The sequence below is a fragment of the Protopterus annectens genome, chromosome 8.part1 (assembly GCF_019279795.1).
Source record: "Protopterus annectens isolate FY-2018-M chromosome 8.part1, PAN1.0, whole genome shotgun sequence".
Classification (NCBI taxonomy): Eukaryota; Metazoa; Chordata; order Ceratodontiformes; family Protopteridae; genus Protopterus; species Protopterus annectens.
In genome coordinates, this window is record NC_056742.1 from 442,917,717 (window position 1) to 442,933,721 (window position 16,005).

At 38.0% G+C, this 16,005-nt stretch overlaps 1 protein-coding gene across 4 annotated transcripts in view; it reads right to left on the reverse strand.

Moving 5' to 3' along the window:
* LOC122810396 (solute carrier family 12 member 4-like) overlaps positions 1-16,005 on the reverse strand; it is a 2,349,234-nt gene that overhangs the window by 503,929 nt on the left and 1,829,300 nt on the right. For all 4 annotated transcript variants that reach the window (XM_044081998.1, XM_044081999.1, XM_044082001.1 and 1 more), the window contains exon 17: positions 672-840. In XM_044081998.1, the coding sequence (XP_043937933.1) occupies positions 672-840 (169 nt within the window). The remainder of the gene's footprint in view (positions 1-671; positions 841-16,005) is intronic.

The following is a 16,005-nucleotide window of genomic DNA, read 5'->3' on the forward strand; positions in this document are numbered from 1 at the left end:
AAAAGCTACAATGAATCTCTTATGTGAGCAATTACCAGGCTTGAGCTCTTCCACAACATGCTACAGGCAATGTTGGGAAAATTTTGCCTGGTAATGTTACAGCCATGTGGACATTTATTAAGTTAAGGCATATAATACCAGGACTTTACTGATGAAAGTGAGAAACAGAGACACAACAGATCTAGTGCGACTACCCTGATAATAAAAGTGTAAGTAAAAAGCATCAGCAACATTTAGATTGTGAAAGTGGCAAATAACTGGTGGGCACAGAGAATGCGCATGGTTATGTAGACAGCATATAACTTCATGATATGTTTTTCCAGATGTGTGGGCATCGCAGGATAGTAGGGCTTTGGTGGAATAGTAGAAATTCCGATTGGTGGAGAATACCAAACATAGAGCTCCTGAAGAAAAGTCCTTGATGTTAGATCTCTCCAATTCCCAAACACTGGAGGAAGAATTAACTCTGAATTCTACATGGTTAGCCAACAGATTTTGGTTATAAATCGTACCAGCCTTTTTTAAATGGGTCAGCAAACAGTTGTAAAATCTTTACACATTCTGACCCAAAGCCATCAGACCACAGAGAATTGCATTATTTTTATGGGAACAAAAGGAAACAAATTACAAATGAACATAACATGCACAAAAACTAAAATTTAAAATGTTACCTGTTCAGCTGCTTGAGTTTCTGCAACGTTTTCCAGAAAACTCCCTTTTATAACAGATCCTACAATTGTTAGACCTTTGCCTGCCTTCAGTTGAGAGGCAAATGTCAGTAGTCGAGGGTATCTCACATGTAGACTATCATCTAGTTTCATTAGCACCAAGAGTTGCGGCCTGCAGAGAAAGAAAAATGTGACAGCACAAAAGTTTAAATAAGAACCCTTCCCAATATATTTCAACCTCAGCCTATAATTTACACAAGTAATACAGACAGCACAAAGTAAATCACTGCTTGCATAAAACAAAAAAAAAAAAGCTTCTAGACGAAATGTCTGTGACTTCAGTGTGATACCAGAGCTGCCTGATAGCATTGGTGGAGCACAGCTGCATCTTAATTTGCAACAAACATCCAGACAGTGGCCCAGTTATCCTACGGCTCAGAAGAACACTAAACTCCAAACGGATGCAAGGCTTAGAACCAAAATAGATTCCTCACCTAGTAATACTTTGCAGTTCCTATTTAATTTTGGTCTTAATGAAAGTGCTGCAGTAAAAACACATCTGAAAGACAATTCCATTATTGCAACAGATGACAATGTTACACAATGCCAGAGCTCAAATGAATATAAACTGAAAAATATGCATTTTGGGACAGGCAGCTAAAAAATAAAAATTACTTTTCCTACAAGGATGATTAATAACAGGAAATCTGACTGGTTATGATTACAGATCAATATATATATACAGAGCACACGAACACACACACACACACACACACACACACACATATATATATATATATAAAATATGCTCATATCTTTTTTGCGCTCTCTTTATATATAAAATATGCGCATATCTTTTTTGCGCGTGCAGTCTCTCTCTCTCTCTCTCTGTATATATATATATATATATATATATATATATATATATATATATATATATATATATATATAGAGAGAGAGAGGGAGAGATACAATTACACACACAGTCACACACCATTACCATTAGATCCTTATGAGGTCAAGGACAGGAAAGTAGTACTATGAAGATGCACTCAACATCTATGGATGCAGAAGTATGACTACTGGCAAACAGCTGGGAAGTCCAACTGTGTGATGTTCTTACCAAAACAGCTTACTTGAGTAGTATTAAATTTAGGGTCGACTAACCTTGAGAATTTTTGTGGATCCCTCTGTTTCTTTAACAATAATCTTTCCTGTGATCTTTGATGCAATTTATGAAAATATCAGATATGAAAAACGTGAATTTAATTAGGAGGAGTTGGGAGAGAATTTACATATTATTCCCTGAGGTACAAAAACTATGCTAGGCAAGACAGAAATGATATTTCACAGGAGTTCAGAAAGATTATTAAGCAACTTTTTTTGATAAGCCAGAGCACAAAAACTTTTAGCACAAAGGCTCAGACAACAGTAAGTAGAAATGGTTGTTGCCAAGCTTAGGGAGCCTACAACCATGAACATCAGAAATCCTGTAGCGGTATTAGAAATATTTTTGGAAATTTTATGAAAAGTTGTACAAAGATGACAAATGTGGAAATCAAGAAAAAATGCAAATGGAAATGTTTATGGAAGAATTAAATATGTCAACTTTAGAGGCAGATGAGACTCAATTGCTAACAGTTATGACAGGAGGAGATGAGATAAAAATGGTGATGTATAACCAATCTACAAGAAAGTCCTCAGAAACAAGACTGTATTCCTGTGAAAGTTTGGAGGCTAGGAGGGAAGAAGGTGATAAAGACCTGGAAGGTTTTGTTTAACAGTGTTTTAAAAGGAAAAACACCAACATCCTAGAATAAAGTGATGGTGTGGTTGTAATACCTAAAGGTGGTAAAGACCCATCAGATCCAGCTTCATACAAGCCCATTTTGATTCCAAATCATGATTATAAAGTGTTTATGTGCATAATGGCTAAAAGAATGGCAAATGTGATGCCAAAATTGATATATATGGATCAATGTTGTTTTGTGGAGAGGAGGCAAACATTTGACAACAATAAAAGAAAAACGATGATCCAGAGGGAAGCAGAACGTAAGAAAATACCACTGTTGTTGGTGGGGCTTGATGCAGCGAAAGCATTTGACAGAGTAAGCTGGGACTTCATGAGTATGGCAATGGAAGTATTTGTATTCCCTGATAAAATTCTAAGGTTGATTAAGAGGATATATGAGGGATCAGAGGCGAAAGTTTGTGTGTGTGTGTGTGTTCTCTCTGATAAGTTCTGTGTGAGCAGAGGAACCAGGCAGGGGTGTTTCGCTTTCCCCTTTATTTATGTTATATTTTTAACCATTAACATAGAAAATAAAGGACTCAGAAATTCAGGGATATAACTGGTATGGTAGTCAAGAAAAGTTGACTATTTGCAGATGGTATTATTTTATACCTGATAAAACCAGGAAAGGACATTTCAGTGTTGTGTGACACTCCGAGACAGTTTTTGGTCTTTTTGTGATACAAAATTAATGAAGCTAAAACAAAGGCAACAGCTATAATATATGTACCCACATGAGAACTGGTTCAGCAATAGCCATATTTATGGGGATGTGATAAAATGAAGTATTTAGGTGTATGGATTAAAAATGATTCTGTTATAGCAGCTAAGGATATGTAAGAAGAAACAGAACACAAAACTGAAAAACTGGAAGCTCTAGTTTTATGGATATGAAAAACAAAATACAACCAGTTGAAGTGTTTTAGTCCCTTCGACTTTATACTCAGGTCAGGTATATGTTTTTTAACCAGAGTAGTTGTGGATAGTTGACTAATTTTATCTGGGAGGAGAAGAGGGCAAGAGTCAGGTGGGATAAGTGCATCCTTCCAACAGAACAAGGTGGTCTGAGATTACCGGATTTGAAAGGATATTTCAGAGCTACACAGTTAAGGTTCCTATACACAGCCCAAGCAGAAAGCTATAATTCAAAGTGGAAAGGGATGATGATGAAAAGGGGAGAAGAGCTCAAGAAACAAGGTGAGACTGGGATTTTGTCTGCAGATCCTTAAGAAGAATAACAATAACCATAAAAAAATATTATGCCCAAAGTACCAGAAAGTATTCTATGAACTAAGCCAACATGGGGTGCAGCAGAAAGGAGATTCTGCCAATAGGGATGATTGCAATTAGGGGTACAGAGAACAGGCAAGGGGGGGCTGAAATTTACTTGAGAAAACTGGCAAAGAAACAAAGGTACTGGGAGCAATTAGTGAGGGAAAGTTAGCAGAATGAAGAGGCCAATAATTCATTTAGACTGCAGGCTAGAGATTGCCTTCCCTATCAAGGACTGATATCAGAGTATAGGCAAAGAGAAATAAATGGGGAGGGTCCTAAGAAGAACACCAGAACTGGTAGAGTTTTTAGTAGAATGTAGAACAGAAGCTGCTGTTAAAAAGGGATAATCAGTAGAGCATATAAAAAAATTGCATGATAACTATAGGAGTCAATCAGAGGAGATTAGAAACGACTGGGAAAAGAGCTTTGATAAGCAATTCACAAAGAAGCAATAGAGGGATAAATGCATGGCTCCCAAATATGCAACACATTTTAGAAGATTTAAGATCTTTGATTGGAAGTGTTTGTGTAAGCATTTTATACCCCAAGCAGACTCAAAAGTATTTTTCCTTGGGTATACTGTAAATGCTGGAGTGTAATGGAGAAGAAAAAGAAAATTGGGAACATATATTTTGGGAGTATAATCAGCAGTCAGACTTTCAAAAATTTCCTGAATACTCTAACAGAAATACTGGGTGAGCAAATTGATGGGTGACGCAGTGATGCAGTAGTTAGCGTTGTCTGCTAACAGCAAGACATTCTCCGGTACAATTCTCAGCTGGGGTGCCTTCTGTGTGGAGTCTGCATGTCCTCCCTATATTCACATGCGTTTCCTCTAGGTGCTCCAGTTTCCTCCCATATTCCAAAGACATGCATCTGAAGCATTTCTCCCCAGGCCTCCGCTGAAAATGGGCTCTGCCCTACTCGGACTTTCCTGGTAAACAAATGTTAAATAAATAAATGATAGTAAGGAAATGATTTTTTGAACTATGATACAGAATCAAATTGTCTAGATATAAGTAGCAAGGCCTTGCCGAGTTTAATTCTGGTGGCTGCAAAAAAGCAATTACTAGAAAATGGAAATTGAAGTCTAAACAAACTGTACTAGAAGTAGTGAATATAGCAACATACATAAAAAATGGAAGTGAGGTCTTCAGAAAAGGGTAGGAACAAATTACAAAGAAAAAATGTGAATTGTGGGAATACATGCAGAATAATGTTTTGTAGGAGGAATGAGGTTTAAAGGAAGACAGGCACTGAACATGCTTTGAAATGTTTGACAGTGACTGGAGAGATGAGTGATGTAGAACATTTGCGACTTAAAATGTCAATGCTGTCTTTATTTAAATTTATGACTGCCTATGTCATGTGATAATTTAATAAAGATGTTTCTTGTTTAAAAACAGTAATATTTCCTGTAACGTCTGACAAATCCCTTCTTGCAGTAATTAAAGTGGCTGGTGCTTTACTTTCCACATAACATGGCTTTACAGATATTCAGCTCAGTTCTTCTGACAAAGAATATTTCTGAATTATTAGTGACGCTTATAGTGAACTCAGGAACAGATATAGTGAATCTGACATACCATTCCATGGCAAGCTAAAAAGTCAGATACCTGCATGTAAGAGCAAGTTAAAATGGAGAATATCTGTATTATGGATGACAACTTTTGTTTTCCTAGAACTACCTCAAAAACATATGCTGTATTCCACCTAATCCAGAGGATTCTCCTTGGTGGGTGAATTACTGAGTTCATGTCGCCATTCATTCTACATTGGCATTTTTCATAAAATTCCCGCACTTGGGGGTGTTACTTTCCTATGCAAATGCATACTGTGATAATGACTATACACTATGAAAGTATGTCTAGCCACTGTACCTACTTCAAACACTGCACACATTTCCTTCAAATCAAGAAAAACGCAACAAAGATTTGAAAATTTCACTATTCACATACAATCCACAAGCATATATATTACACAAATTACAGTGAACTTCAATAACTAAGGTTGGATGAAGGGTCATTTCAGCATAACGGGATGACAGAAGAAAATATGGGACCACCAAGGAGGGCCCCTTTGCAGATCAACTGAGAAGAAAGAACTTAACTTTTGTGTCAAATGGCTCCCTACTGAAATTTTAAGACATGTAAATGCAAGTTCTAAAAAAAAAAAAAAAAAGTAAAATTTAAAAGGAAGCTCAAACCTTACTATAAATGCTAATAAAGCAATTTGGTCAACACCCAATTTGTATTCCCCATTGTACTTCATACCCACGCTAATTATACTAAGCATTTGTTTTCCGGGATAGTCCACTGGGCCTAGGCGTGCCCATTTTCAGTGGAGGCCCAGGGAGAAAATCTCCACACATTACATATACATCGATGAGCTAAAGTTGCATAACTGTTAAAATATTCAAATTACTAGTAAGCAATATTATACAAAATACAAAAATAACAATGGTTTACATCCAGGTACAATATATACATGTTGCTATACAATTAAAATTAGGCTTTCTTTTCTTTAAATTTCATCTTGTAGCTGAGGATGCACAAGACTGAGACGGAGAAGATTTAAATTAAGTGAAGATAAATATTTCAAATTGTTATAGTTGTTAGAAAATGTTTCGAGTCATGGAATGCTGGAAGAATTATTTGAGCATGTACAGAGGCATAGCTTGGAGATGTATTCTTGCAGAGACTTCTTGAACACGGTGTTAGAAGTGGTTCTGATTGTGGTGGGTAAGGAATTCCACACCTTGGCTATAGCAACAGAGTAAACAGCTCGGCCACCTGTAAGGTTGAGTAATTCTACCCTTAGAAGACATTTATTTTCTGATCGGAGGTATCTAGCGGGATTGTAGGGAAACATTAGTGAGGCTAGGGATGGGCAATCTTCTGGTTTAGTTGTGATTTTATATGCAGTGGTGAGTTGTAGGTAAGTTAGGAAGTGAGATAGTTCGAGCCAAGCAAGTTTTTGAAGGGATATACAGTGATGGAAGGTATGTGTAGCATTGTTGGCAAACTGCTACTTTACTGTAACAAGATTAGAGTTTGTTTTTTTAGAGAGAGTTGAATGCCTGTAAGCCAGATGGCACCACTTAGTAGAGATGGTAAAAGTAAAAAGGATGCTAGGATTTTTGGGCTGAGTGGTTGAGGTAAGTTATGCATCTGTAAAGCAAACCTAATGTTTGGTGGGTCTTTCTGATGCTGTTTAGGAAATGAAGGTCAAAGGAGACATTTTCATCTATAGTAACTCCAAGGAGTTTAGTGTGGGACACTACTTTGATGACAGCACTGTTCTGAGACTGAATAGTAAATTCCGACCTGTTTATGGGGGGTGGATCTTTTAGGGGTGAAAAGGAGGAGTTTGGTTAAGTTAGCATTTAGGGCTAAGTGATTGTTCATCCATGTTGCTGTGGATGAGAATGTGATTTGAGTTAGTTTTTGGAGTTCACTGGTAGAGTAGGCAGAGCAGACAATGGTGGAATCATCTGCATATTGAATAAGTGAGGTTTGGGACAGGGAAGAGTGGAAGTCCAAGAAATATGCTGAAAAAGAGGGGCCCAAGTATAGAGCCTTGGGGAATGCCTGTTGATATTGTGAGATAAGGTGAGAAGTACTGGTCCCATTTTGTTGCTTGTTGTCTATTTGTAAGGTAGTTAGAGAACCAATCTAAGGTAGGGGGTGAGATTCCGAGGTTAGATAGTTTAGTGAGTAGTAAGAGATGTGAGATGGTATCAATTGCCTTTGATAGGTTGAGGAATAGAGAGGACACAATTTTCCCTGTCTCTCTTGCATGGTTTACAGTGTCCAAGAATGATATAAGGACAGTGATGGTACTGTGTCCAGGTCTGAAACCATGTTGGGTGGAGGACAAGATTTTGTTTAGGAGGTACTTTAGGAGTCGATTGTGGACACATTTTTCTAGAATTGTGGCCAGAGGGGAAAGGATTGCTATGCGTCATAAATTGGTGAAATCTATGTTTTGGACGCCTTTATGTAGTGGGAGAATATAAGTTTTTTTCCAGATAGTGGGTACTTGCTGTTCTTGGAGAGATCTATTGACAAGTATGCAATCCTCGCAATTACAACAGAAAGCTGTGTCAAATAATAATAAACCCTCCCTTGGCGGGTCAAATGCTCTAAACTGCAAGCAATAAACTTCACCAGGGTGGAAGAAGCCAGAAAACTGCCAAAGGATCAGATGGCTGAGTCCTGAAGTACGAAAGTCTCAAAGGAGGTCAAACTCCTAAACTCAGTTCCAAGTTTGCAGGGAAAGAATGTGCCATGAACAGCTCTGTGTGTGGACACACAGGTCAATAGATGCCAGTAAGGGTTGACAGATGGCAAGAAATTTGAACCCTCCCCCCCAACCATTTTTCAAACAAACTGCACAATACTCTAGTTATGATCAGGGACTCCTGGTATGACTGACACTGTTTCACACAAGCTATGTTTAGCTCTCTCCCACAGAAAGGTGGAAACTGGTAAAATGCCAGTAATATGCGATAAAAACAGTGGATTTATGAGATGTAGTCCAGGTAGCCTAAAAGGAAAGGGCTAGCATGAGGGAAAAATGGCACCATTCAAGGTGTAGTAAGAATTCCTAGAAAAGTTATTTGATTTGACATAACAGCAAAAAGTCACCATCAGCAGCAGATAAAGTGAAAGAAGTTTACAGAAACGGGCAAATAAGTAAATGTAAACCAAGTGTAAGCTGGAGGGGAGGGGTTGGATGGCTGACACATTCTTCTTTCTTTATGTTTTAACAAGGATTCTATCTTAATAAAATAAGACTAGTGCTCCTTATTATTACTTTGGGTTAGATGTAGATAAATGATGAAGTAAGTAATCTACAATGGAAAACGATTAACCTTTCATGGAGTTGTAAAGGGGGCAAGCAAGAGTTGAACTGCATGAAAAACAAGATGAAGTATATAATTTGAAATCCACAAAGTGACGAAGAGACAGATGAAAAACAAAACAGAGTAAGAAAACAAATGTTATTGGAAGACAGGGTGATGAAAAGGCACAAATGACTGAGAAATGTGTAGAAAACACTTAAAACACAACAGTGCATGTAGCAGTGAATATAGTTTGCACCGCTTGCAAGAATGCAAATTAACAAAAGTGAGAGACTTTTAATCATGCATTAGTATTTTTCAGTAAGTTCAAATTATATGTGAAGGTTGTTGAACAGGACAAGCCTCTTCAAAAGATGTAGCTAGAGGAAAATAATATGCTGGTAATTGTTAGAACTGCTTTTGTTTCAAATGAAGAAATGTCCTTTGGGACAGAATGGACAGCAATGATAAGGTACAGTCCCATATGTATGGAGATGTACAGGCCCTTCAGAAGTTAACAAACGGGTCTATACAAGTGGCAGCCTATTAAAAGAATCCATTCTTACATTAGAAGATTGCATTTTATTTATGTTATATTTACATAAAGTTTTCCAGAAGGGGTTAAATCTGAAGGGGAAAAAAAAACAGATTGGAAAGGAACAGAAACTGACGGGTAAAAAATATATATGTGAATACTGATTAGATGTGCCATACAGCTGTCTGACAGAGACAGAAACAGAAATCAAAGGGAATGTTTCAAATAGAGTGGAAATACAAGAAGGTGAAAAGAATGGTTACTGAGACACTTGGAATTTTGTCACAAAGTTAATGGACTAAAGTAAACTTTATTGTTGATCAGATATACACAGCAGTGCAGTCTGAACGAAATTACATTGCTTTGGTCCCCGTACGAGACATAACAATGAACACAGTTTGAATGACAGTAAGACTAATGCACATACATAACAATTAAAAAAATAACAACAGATTACCCCAACTGGACAAAAATCAATGGGATAAAATGAGAACAAATTGCAAACAAATACTTTAATAAGAAACCATAAGAGAATATTAGAGATTAAGGAATTTTATAGAACACTTCATGCTGTAGAAAGGTGAGACAAAGTTGAATATACAGGAATATTTAAATACATTAGACAAAGCTAGAAGAGGTATTCAGGAGGATGAGGAGATGAACAAGGAAAGAAGTAATTAAAGGAAGAGTACAACAGCAGAGAACAGTAAAATCTCCGGACAGGATGGCATAGTCATAGAATTATAGAAACAATGGAGACAGAAGTTAATAGAATTCTGGTGTATATTGTTTAACAGAGTATTTGTCAAAGCAAACATGCCTGAATCCTAGATAAAAGGAATAGTTTCTACTATCAAAGGATGGGACAAGACCCCGGTAGCCTGTCACCTTATACATTGATACAGGTCTTGAATAATTTTTATAAATTTATTATGGGGTAACTGGCCAGCGTGGATTCGGGAGGGGTAGAAAAACATTTAAAATATCATACAAGATGCTTAAGAAAAAGGAAAATCACTACTGATTGCCAAACTTGAGGTGGAAAAAGCATTTGATCGGTTCACTTTGGAATATCTGAAGTATTATTAAAATAAATACAGGTTTTCAAAGATGTAGATAAAGGCTAGTACTAAATGCACACAGAGGCTGCCCCAGCAAGAACAAGAACTGGAGGATAGCTATCAAAAATCTTTAATGTATGTAGGGGGACAAGACAGGGATGTATACCACCCATACCTCTCAACCTCTTAGTGCAAGAAATCTGGACAAAGCCAGACAACATGGGTGGAGACAAAGGCCCAAAAACAGGGGCACATTTCAAATATTGTTCTTGTATACTTAGAAAGTTGCTAGAGTAACAGGGTATGACCGACAGATTCAGTGACAACTTTACCCCTTCTCTCCCCCTGGAAAGGACCAATCGTAACACCGGAGGAAAGCCAGGCACCCAGCATTACTGCAGCACAGGTTAAAGCTGCATTGTCCAAGGCCAAGAATACAGATTCCATGGGACATGACAATATCCCTGGATGTGTTCTACATGAACTACAAAGTGAACTGGCACCACATCTGTGCACCCTGTTCAATCACAGCCTCACCTCAGGCTTTGTCACCACTGAATGGCACACTGCTATAGTCATCCCTCTCCATAAAGGTAGAGTGACTACAGACCCTGGGAGTTATCGCCCTATTAGCCTTACAAGTCTGATATGTAAGGCTATGGAGCATATCCCCATGGACCTAATTAACAAGGATATAGGGAATCTTCAAACTCTAGATCCCACACAATTTGGTTTTGTGAAAGATAGATCATGCCTGCTCAACCTGGTTGACTTTTCTGAGTCAGTCACCACAGCTGTGGATGAAGACAAGGCAGTTCATTCAGCCTACCCCAATCTGGCCAAGGCCTTTGATACCATTCCCCACTCGGGAATTATTGATAAACTCACCAAACTAGGCATCAACCCCTATATCACTAAGTGCGTTGCAAACTGGCTCACAGATAGATAGAACCCACAGTGTGAAAGCAGCGGACTCCAGTCAGACTGCCGACCCATCACAAGTGGAGTCCCACAGGGATAGGTAATGGTCCTCTCCTGTTTAGCACTGACTTCTCAGAAGTCCAGGCCAACATGGAGGGACTCTGGCTTACCAAGTTCACAGACGACTGCAAGCTGGAAGCCATTATTAACATCCCAACTGATGTAGACATCCTAGAGAAAGGACTCACTGAGCCCAATGACTGGTGTCGAAACCATGGCATTAAGTTTAATGCCAAAAAATGCATAGTCATCCCCTTAGGAAAAAACTCAGTTCCCACTAATTACCACATCGATGGGAGCCCACTGAACACTGAAGGTGTTCTAAGAGATCTGGGGACACAGGTTGACAGCAGCCTCTCCTTCCACCACCACATTGCCACTGTGGTTTGAAAGTCCCTCTATGTGGCACATCTCATTACCAAGGGTTTTGCATCCAGGAAGAAAATGGTCATCATATCTCTCTCTACTCTTCCCTCATTAGGCCAGTCAGAGTATAATGCCCCATTTGACATGTACCTCGCTAGACACATGCAACAGCTAGAAAGGCCATAAAAGTACCTCATAAAGAGATCCTATGTCCTACACGGACAGACAAAAAAACTCCAGCTATTCTCAATCTCAGCAATCTCTGCTGGACTTACAAAGCCATGTCTGACCCAGCTCTGTTAGAAATGCTACTGCTAAAGAAATCCCAATCCCTCTGCACCGCATGCTCCAGAGGCCTCAACCTCATTACCACAATCAACAGAAGATGCTGGAGGGACAGGTTCAAAACCCAGAGACTGCCCATGCTCTGGAATAGACTTCCAATACATGTTAAGCAGAGCACCTCACTGGCCCTCTTCAAGAGAAATCTTGATGAGTGGATGGGAACTAGAAAGTTCACCCCGGGGATCACTCCAGTGGCTCTACTTGACCACTGGGAACTAACGTCAGGCAGCACGATGCCAGGGCACTTCTATGGGCTAGGCTTGTAAAGGCTCCAAGGCCATTAACCTAGTACATGCCTATGAACTCAAATACTTTCCATTATTAAGTAACCTTAATTCCTCGGATTATTGCCAGAAAACCACAAATTCTATGAGGAACAGACCAAAAATATGAGCCAAAAATCTCGACATTCAGTGAAAATCTGGACAGTTGAGAGGTATGTAATGCACTCAATTATTTTGCCCTTTATTTGAAACCACTAACCATAAAAATAAGACTCACAGAGTATAATTAATCAGAAAAATAAATCAAAATGTACACACAATGCTCTACTTCATCTGACTAACCCACAAGAGGATGTAACTGTTCAATTTGAGCTTTTACTAAACATCCATGGTCTGTTGGGGTATAACATTAACAAAAGGAAAACAAAGGCTCTTTCAATAAATTATTGCCTGAGCTGTGCCTTGGTGTAGAGAAAGAGCCACAGCCAAGATACTGGGAATAATTTGAACGTGGACAAGAACAAATCTCCTGTCAAGAAGCAAGGGAGAATATCGGCATCCAGTAAAGGAATATGTTGAGATATCAGGGCCTCTAAAAAGGTTAGGCTAGGAGAGAGAGAACCAAGATGACATCTGGTTTTGCAAATTTTCTAATAAAGCCTAAAAGCACATGAACAGATGTTTCAGAAATACTAAAGTGTGCAAGACATGAAAAAAATGCTCAGAGAAGATGAAGTTTGCCTGTAAAGAGAATGAGCTACGCCCAACCTAATTTGTGAGTGGTAAATTACAAAAATGACAAGCACCAAAAATATGTTACACAGTCTAGGAATGTGAGTGCTTACAACATTACTTTTTACACACAAGCAGGTTACAAAAAATATTCCCACAAGTGACTAGTCTATATTGAACATGTCATGGAAGGGGAAAGATTTTCTGGTCATGTTCAGTTTTACTGAAATTTCAAAAGAATTTAAGAAATATTCAACCAATTATTCATCAGGCAAGTGGTGTCAACAGACAGTATACGCATGTTAAGCCATAATGGGTGGGTGGGTGGAGGCAAGGTATCAAAAAGCATTACTCTGCGCATTTTTAATTGGGGCAAACTGCTCAACAGCAAGAAGGTGAGAATCAAGAACGGAACCAAACTATAAAGAAACCACCCACACGATGGAAGAAATAGTAAAAGGGAACAAACATTTGGGAGCTAAAGTATGACAGCTGCAGATAAATATGACTGCATGACTGCACTACATAGAAAAGAATGGACACAATTAGAGGGGTGAAGAAGTCTCTAAGTAGCGAGTGAATACTTACGGATATAAAATGGAAATGCAGATTAAAGCCATATACCTATATTAATGGAAAGAAAAATTGCTGTTATTGAAATACTGTTTCTAGAAAAAATGGAGTTGTCACATACGCTGTATAAAGTTTTTAATATCGTTTTGAAGATTCTACAGTATTCTGATGCTGAATAAAGTTAATAAAAGAAAAAAAATACTTAAGTTATTATCAATGCCCTAAACAGATCAGGTACCGCTTGTGGTAATCTTTAGGTGCAATCTACCTATCACAACCACTCTTGTTACCAGATTTTGGAGGAGAAGGCATAAGTACTTACTTTGGTGTTAAGATGATGATTTTAACACTTAAGAGGAAAATCATTCGGCTATAAATGACATTTGCCAAAAATGGACATTAGCAGTACCAGCCATTACATACTATATATCTGTCTTGCATTAATCAAGAAATCTGCATTATTTCAATTACATGAACAGAAGACAGAGAACATGGGGAAATAGATGATTTTATTTTTTAATATTTAATATATAAATAATATTGTCATTTTTCAATAAAGTACTATCAAATTTTAAGCAAGCTGTAAGTGCTTAATTACTCTGAAGTCTCAAACGAGATTGGAGATTGGGTAGAGTTCATGCTTCTTTTTCATGGTTTTAAGGAGGCTCAGTCAGCAACTTCAATTCTCAAGTAGCATCAGCTTTCGCTGTGGTTTTATACATGACAGAGTCTCTCACATTACCTCTGCCAGCACCTTCAAAGGTGAGAAACCTCTATGGGTCTTAATGGGAAAAGCCTGTAACTAACAGAAATTCCTACTCGATAAATAAGCCTGGGAAACTGAAGGTCGCTATACCCAAATTATAGGATTATCACTTTAACCACATATCTTACCTGCCACTGAAAAAGACCAGGATCGAGGGTTCCACGAAGATTTTGCATAGCTCTCATTTTTAATTTTGAATCAGTGGGACAGTGATTTAAAAAAAAAACACAGAAAACAATACCATCTTCACGACACTTGAAGACAATTATTTTTTTTAAATATCTTAAATTAGCACATTTTAATCAATAACGAGTACACATACATTAACAGAAAAGAAAAACACAGTTATCAGTTTCCATTATTTTATGCAATACAGTACATTCCGTCTTATCTGGCCTCTAACTAGCCATCAAATTTCTGCCATAGGCCTAGCAAAAGACAACAGAGAAGAACAAGACTTCAGTCTTCTCCAAGCTAAATAATGGCAGACATTTGAGCTTTATAGGTTCATAGGATGGTACTGAGCTATCTGCCCAAAGGCATATATTAGCCCAGCCACGTTGTGTGGTATTCACCGCCCCTATAGTAGTTGCCTAGACTTAGACTTTAGACTTCATATTCTTTAAAAAAATGCATAACACACACTGTTATTCTAGCTGATTTATAACCTATATAAATGCTATTTTGTTTGCTTTTTCTGATTAACAAGCCATTCGTTTATCCAGCCTAAGGTCTTGTCCCAACGAGACTGGATAAGAGGGAGTCTACGGTACATGCTTTCCTTTTAACAATCTTCATTCACTCCAACATCAATTTCTGCCCTCCTGAAAATCTCACTGCTCCTCCAGAACATTATTCTGCAGTATTGCTTTGACAAATTACATTTCTGTGTAATCGGCTCCTTTCCTTTTCTAAGCATCACATTTCCAGTGCTTTTACTTGCTTCACAATATTCAATATTACAATTGCAGTTAGCTTCCGTTTTCTAATGCTTTCTTCCTGCAGCGAATAACGTTAAACAGAGTACAGATCCTATATCCCATCTAAAAAGAACCATTTCCTTAGTTAAAACATTTGCTCCCCCAACATTTCTGACACAAGTACTCTAAGAAAATGTAAAAATTTTCCAAATCATTACTTACAATTGCCCCACCCCGCCAAATAAAAGGTTCAAATTACCTCTCTCTTTCCCTTCAGACATAAAGCACGTGCTATCTACCTGATGAAAACAGATTTCTGTCTGCTTGCGGTATAAAAATACCTATGCAAACATGCATACCAAGATGTCTTCCCATTGCTGCTTTGTAAACTGCTTCTCCATTCTCTTCGCCCAATTCTGACCTTCTCTGTTCAGTTCTTACAGCTGTCATGCAATAGTTTATACGCACTTCTTTCTAATTAACCATTTTTAACAGCAGTTTCTGTTCTGTACTAAGCTAACAGCTCTACCAGAATTGGTCTTTCACTTAATCCCCTATCCCTTTCTCTTTGTCTATACTCCTATACTCTATTAGTCCCTGATGGGGAAAGACAGTCATCTCAATCTTCTCTCCCTAGTTGTTTGCTCCCAATGCCTTGGTTCACTTAATTTCCTCCAGTAAATTCCAGCACCCTCATTTCTTTTCTATACTCCTACTTGCAGTCATCCCTACTGGCAAAATATTCTCTCTCCAGTCCTGTACTGGCTTAGCTCTTAGAATACTTCCTGCTACTTTACATACACATTATAAATGGTGGTTATTCTCCTTAAGAACTTGCATCCAAAATCCTATGCTCTCATTTCTTGAACTCCCTTCCTGTATCATCCCTTTTTTATTTATTTAAACAATTTTATTAGAAAT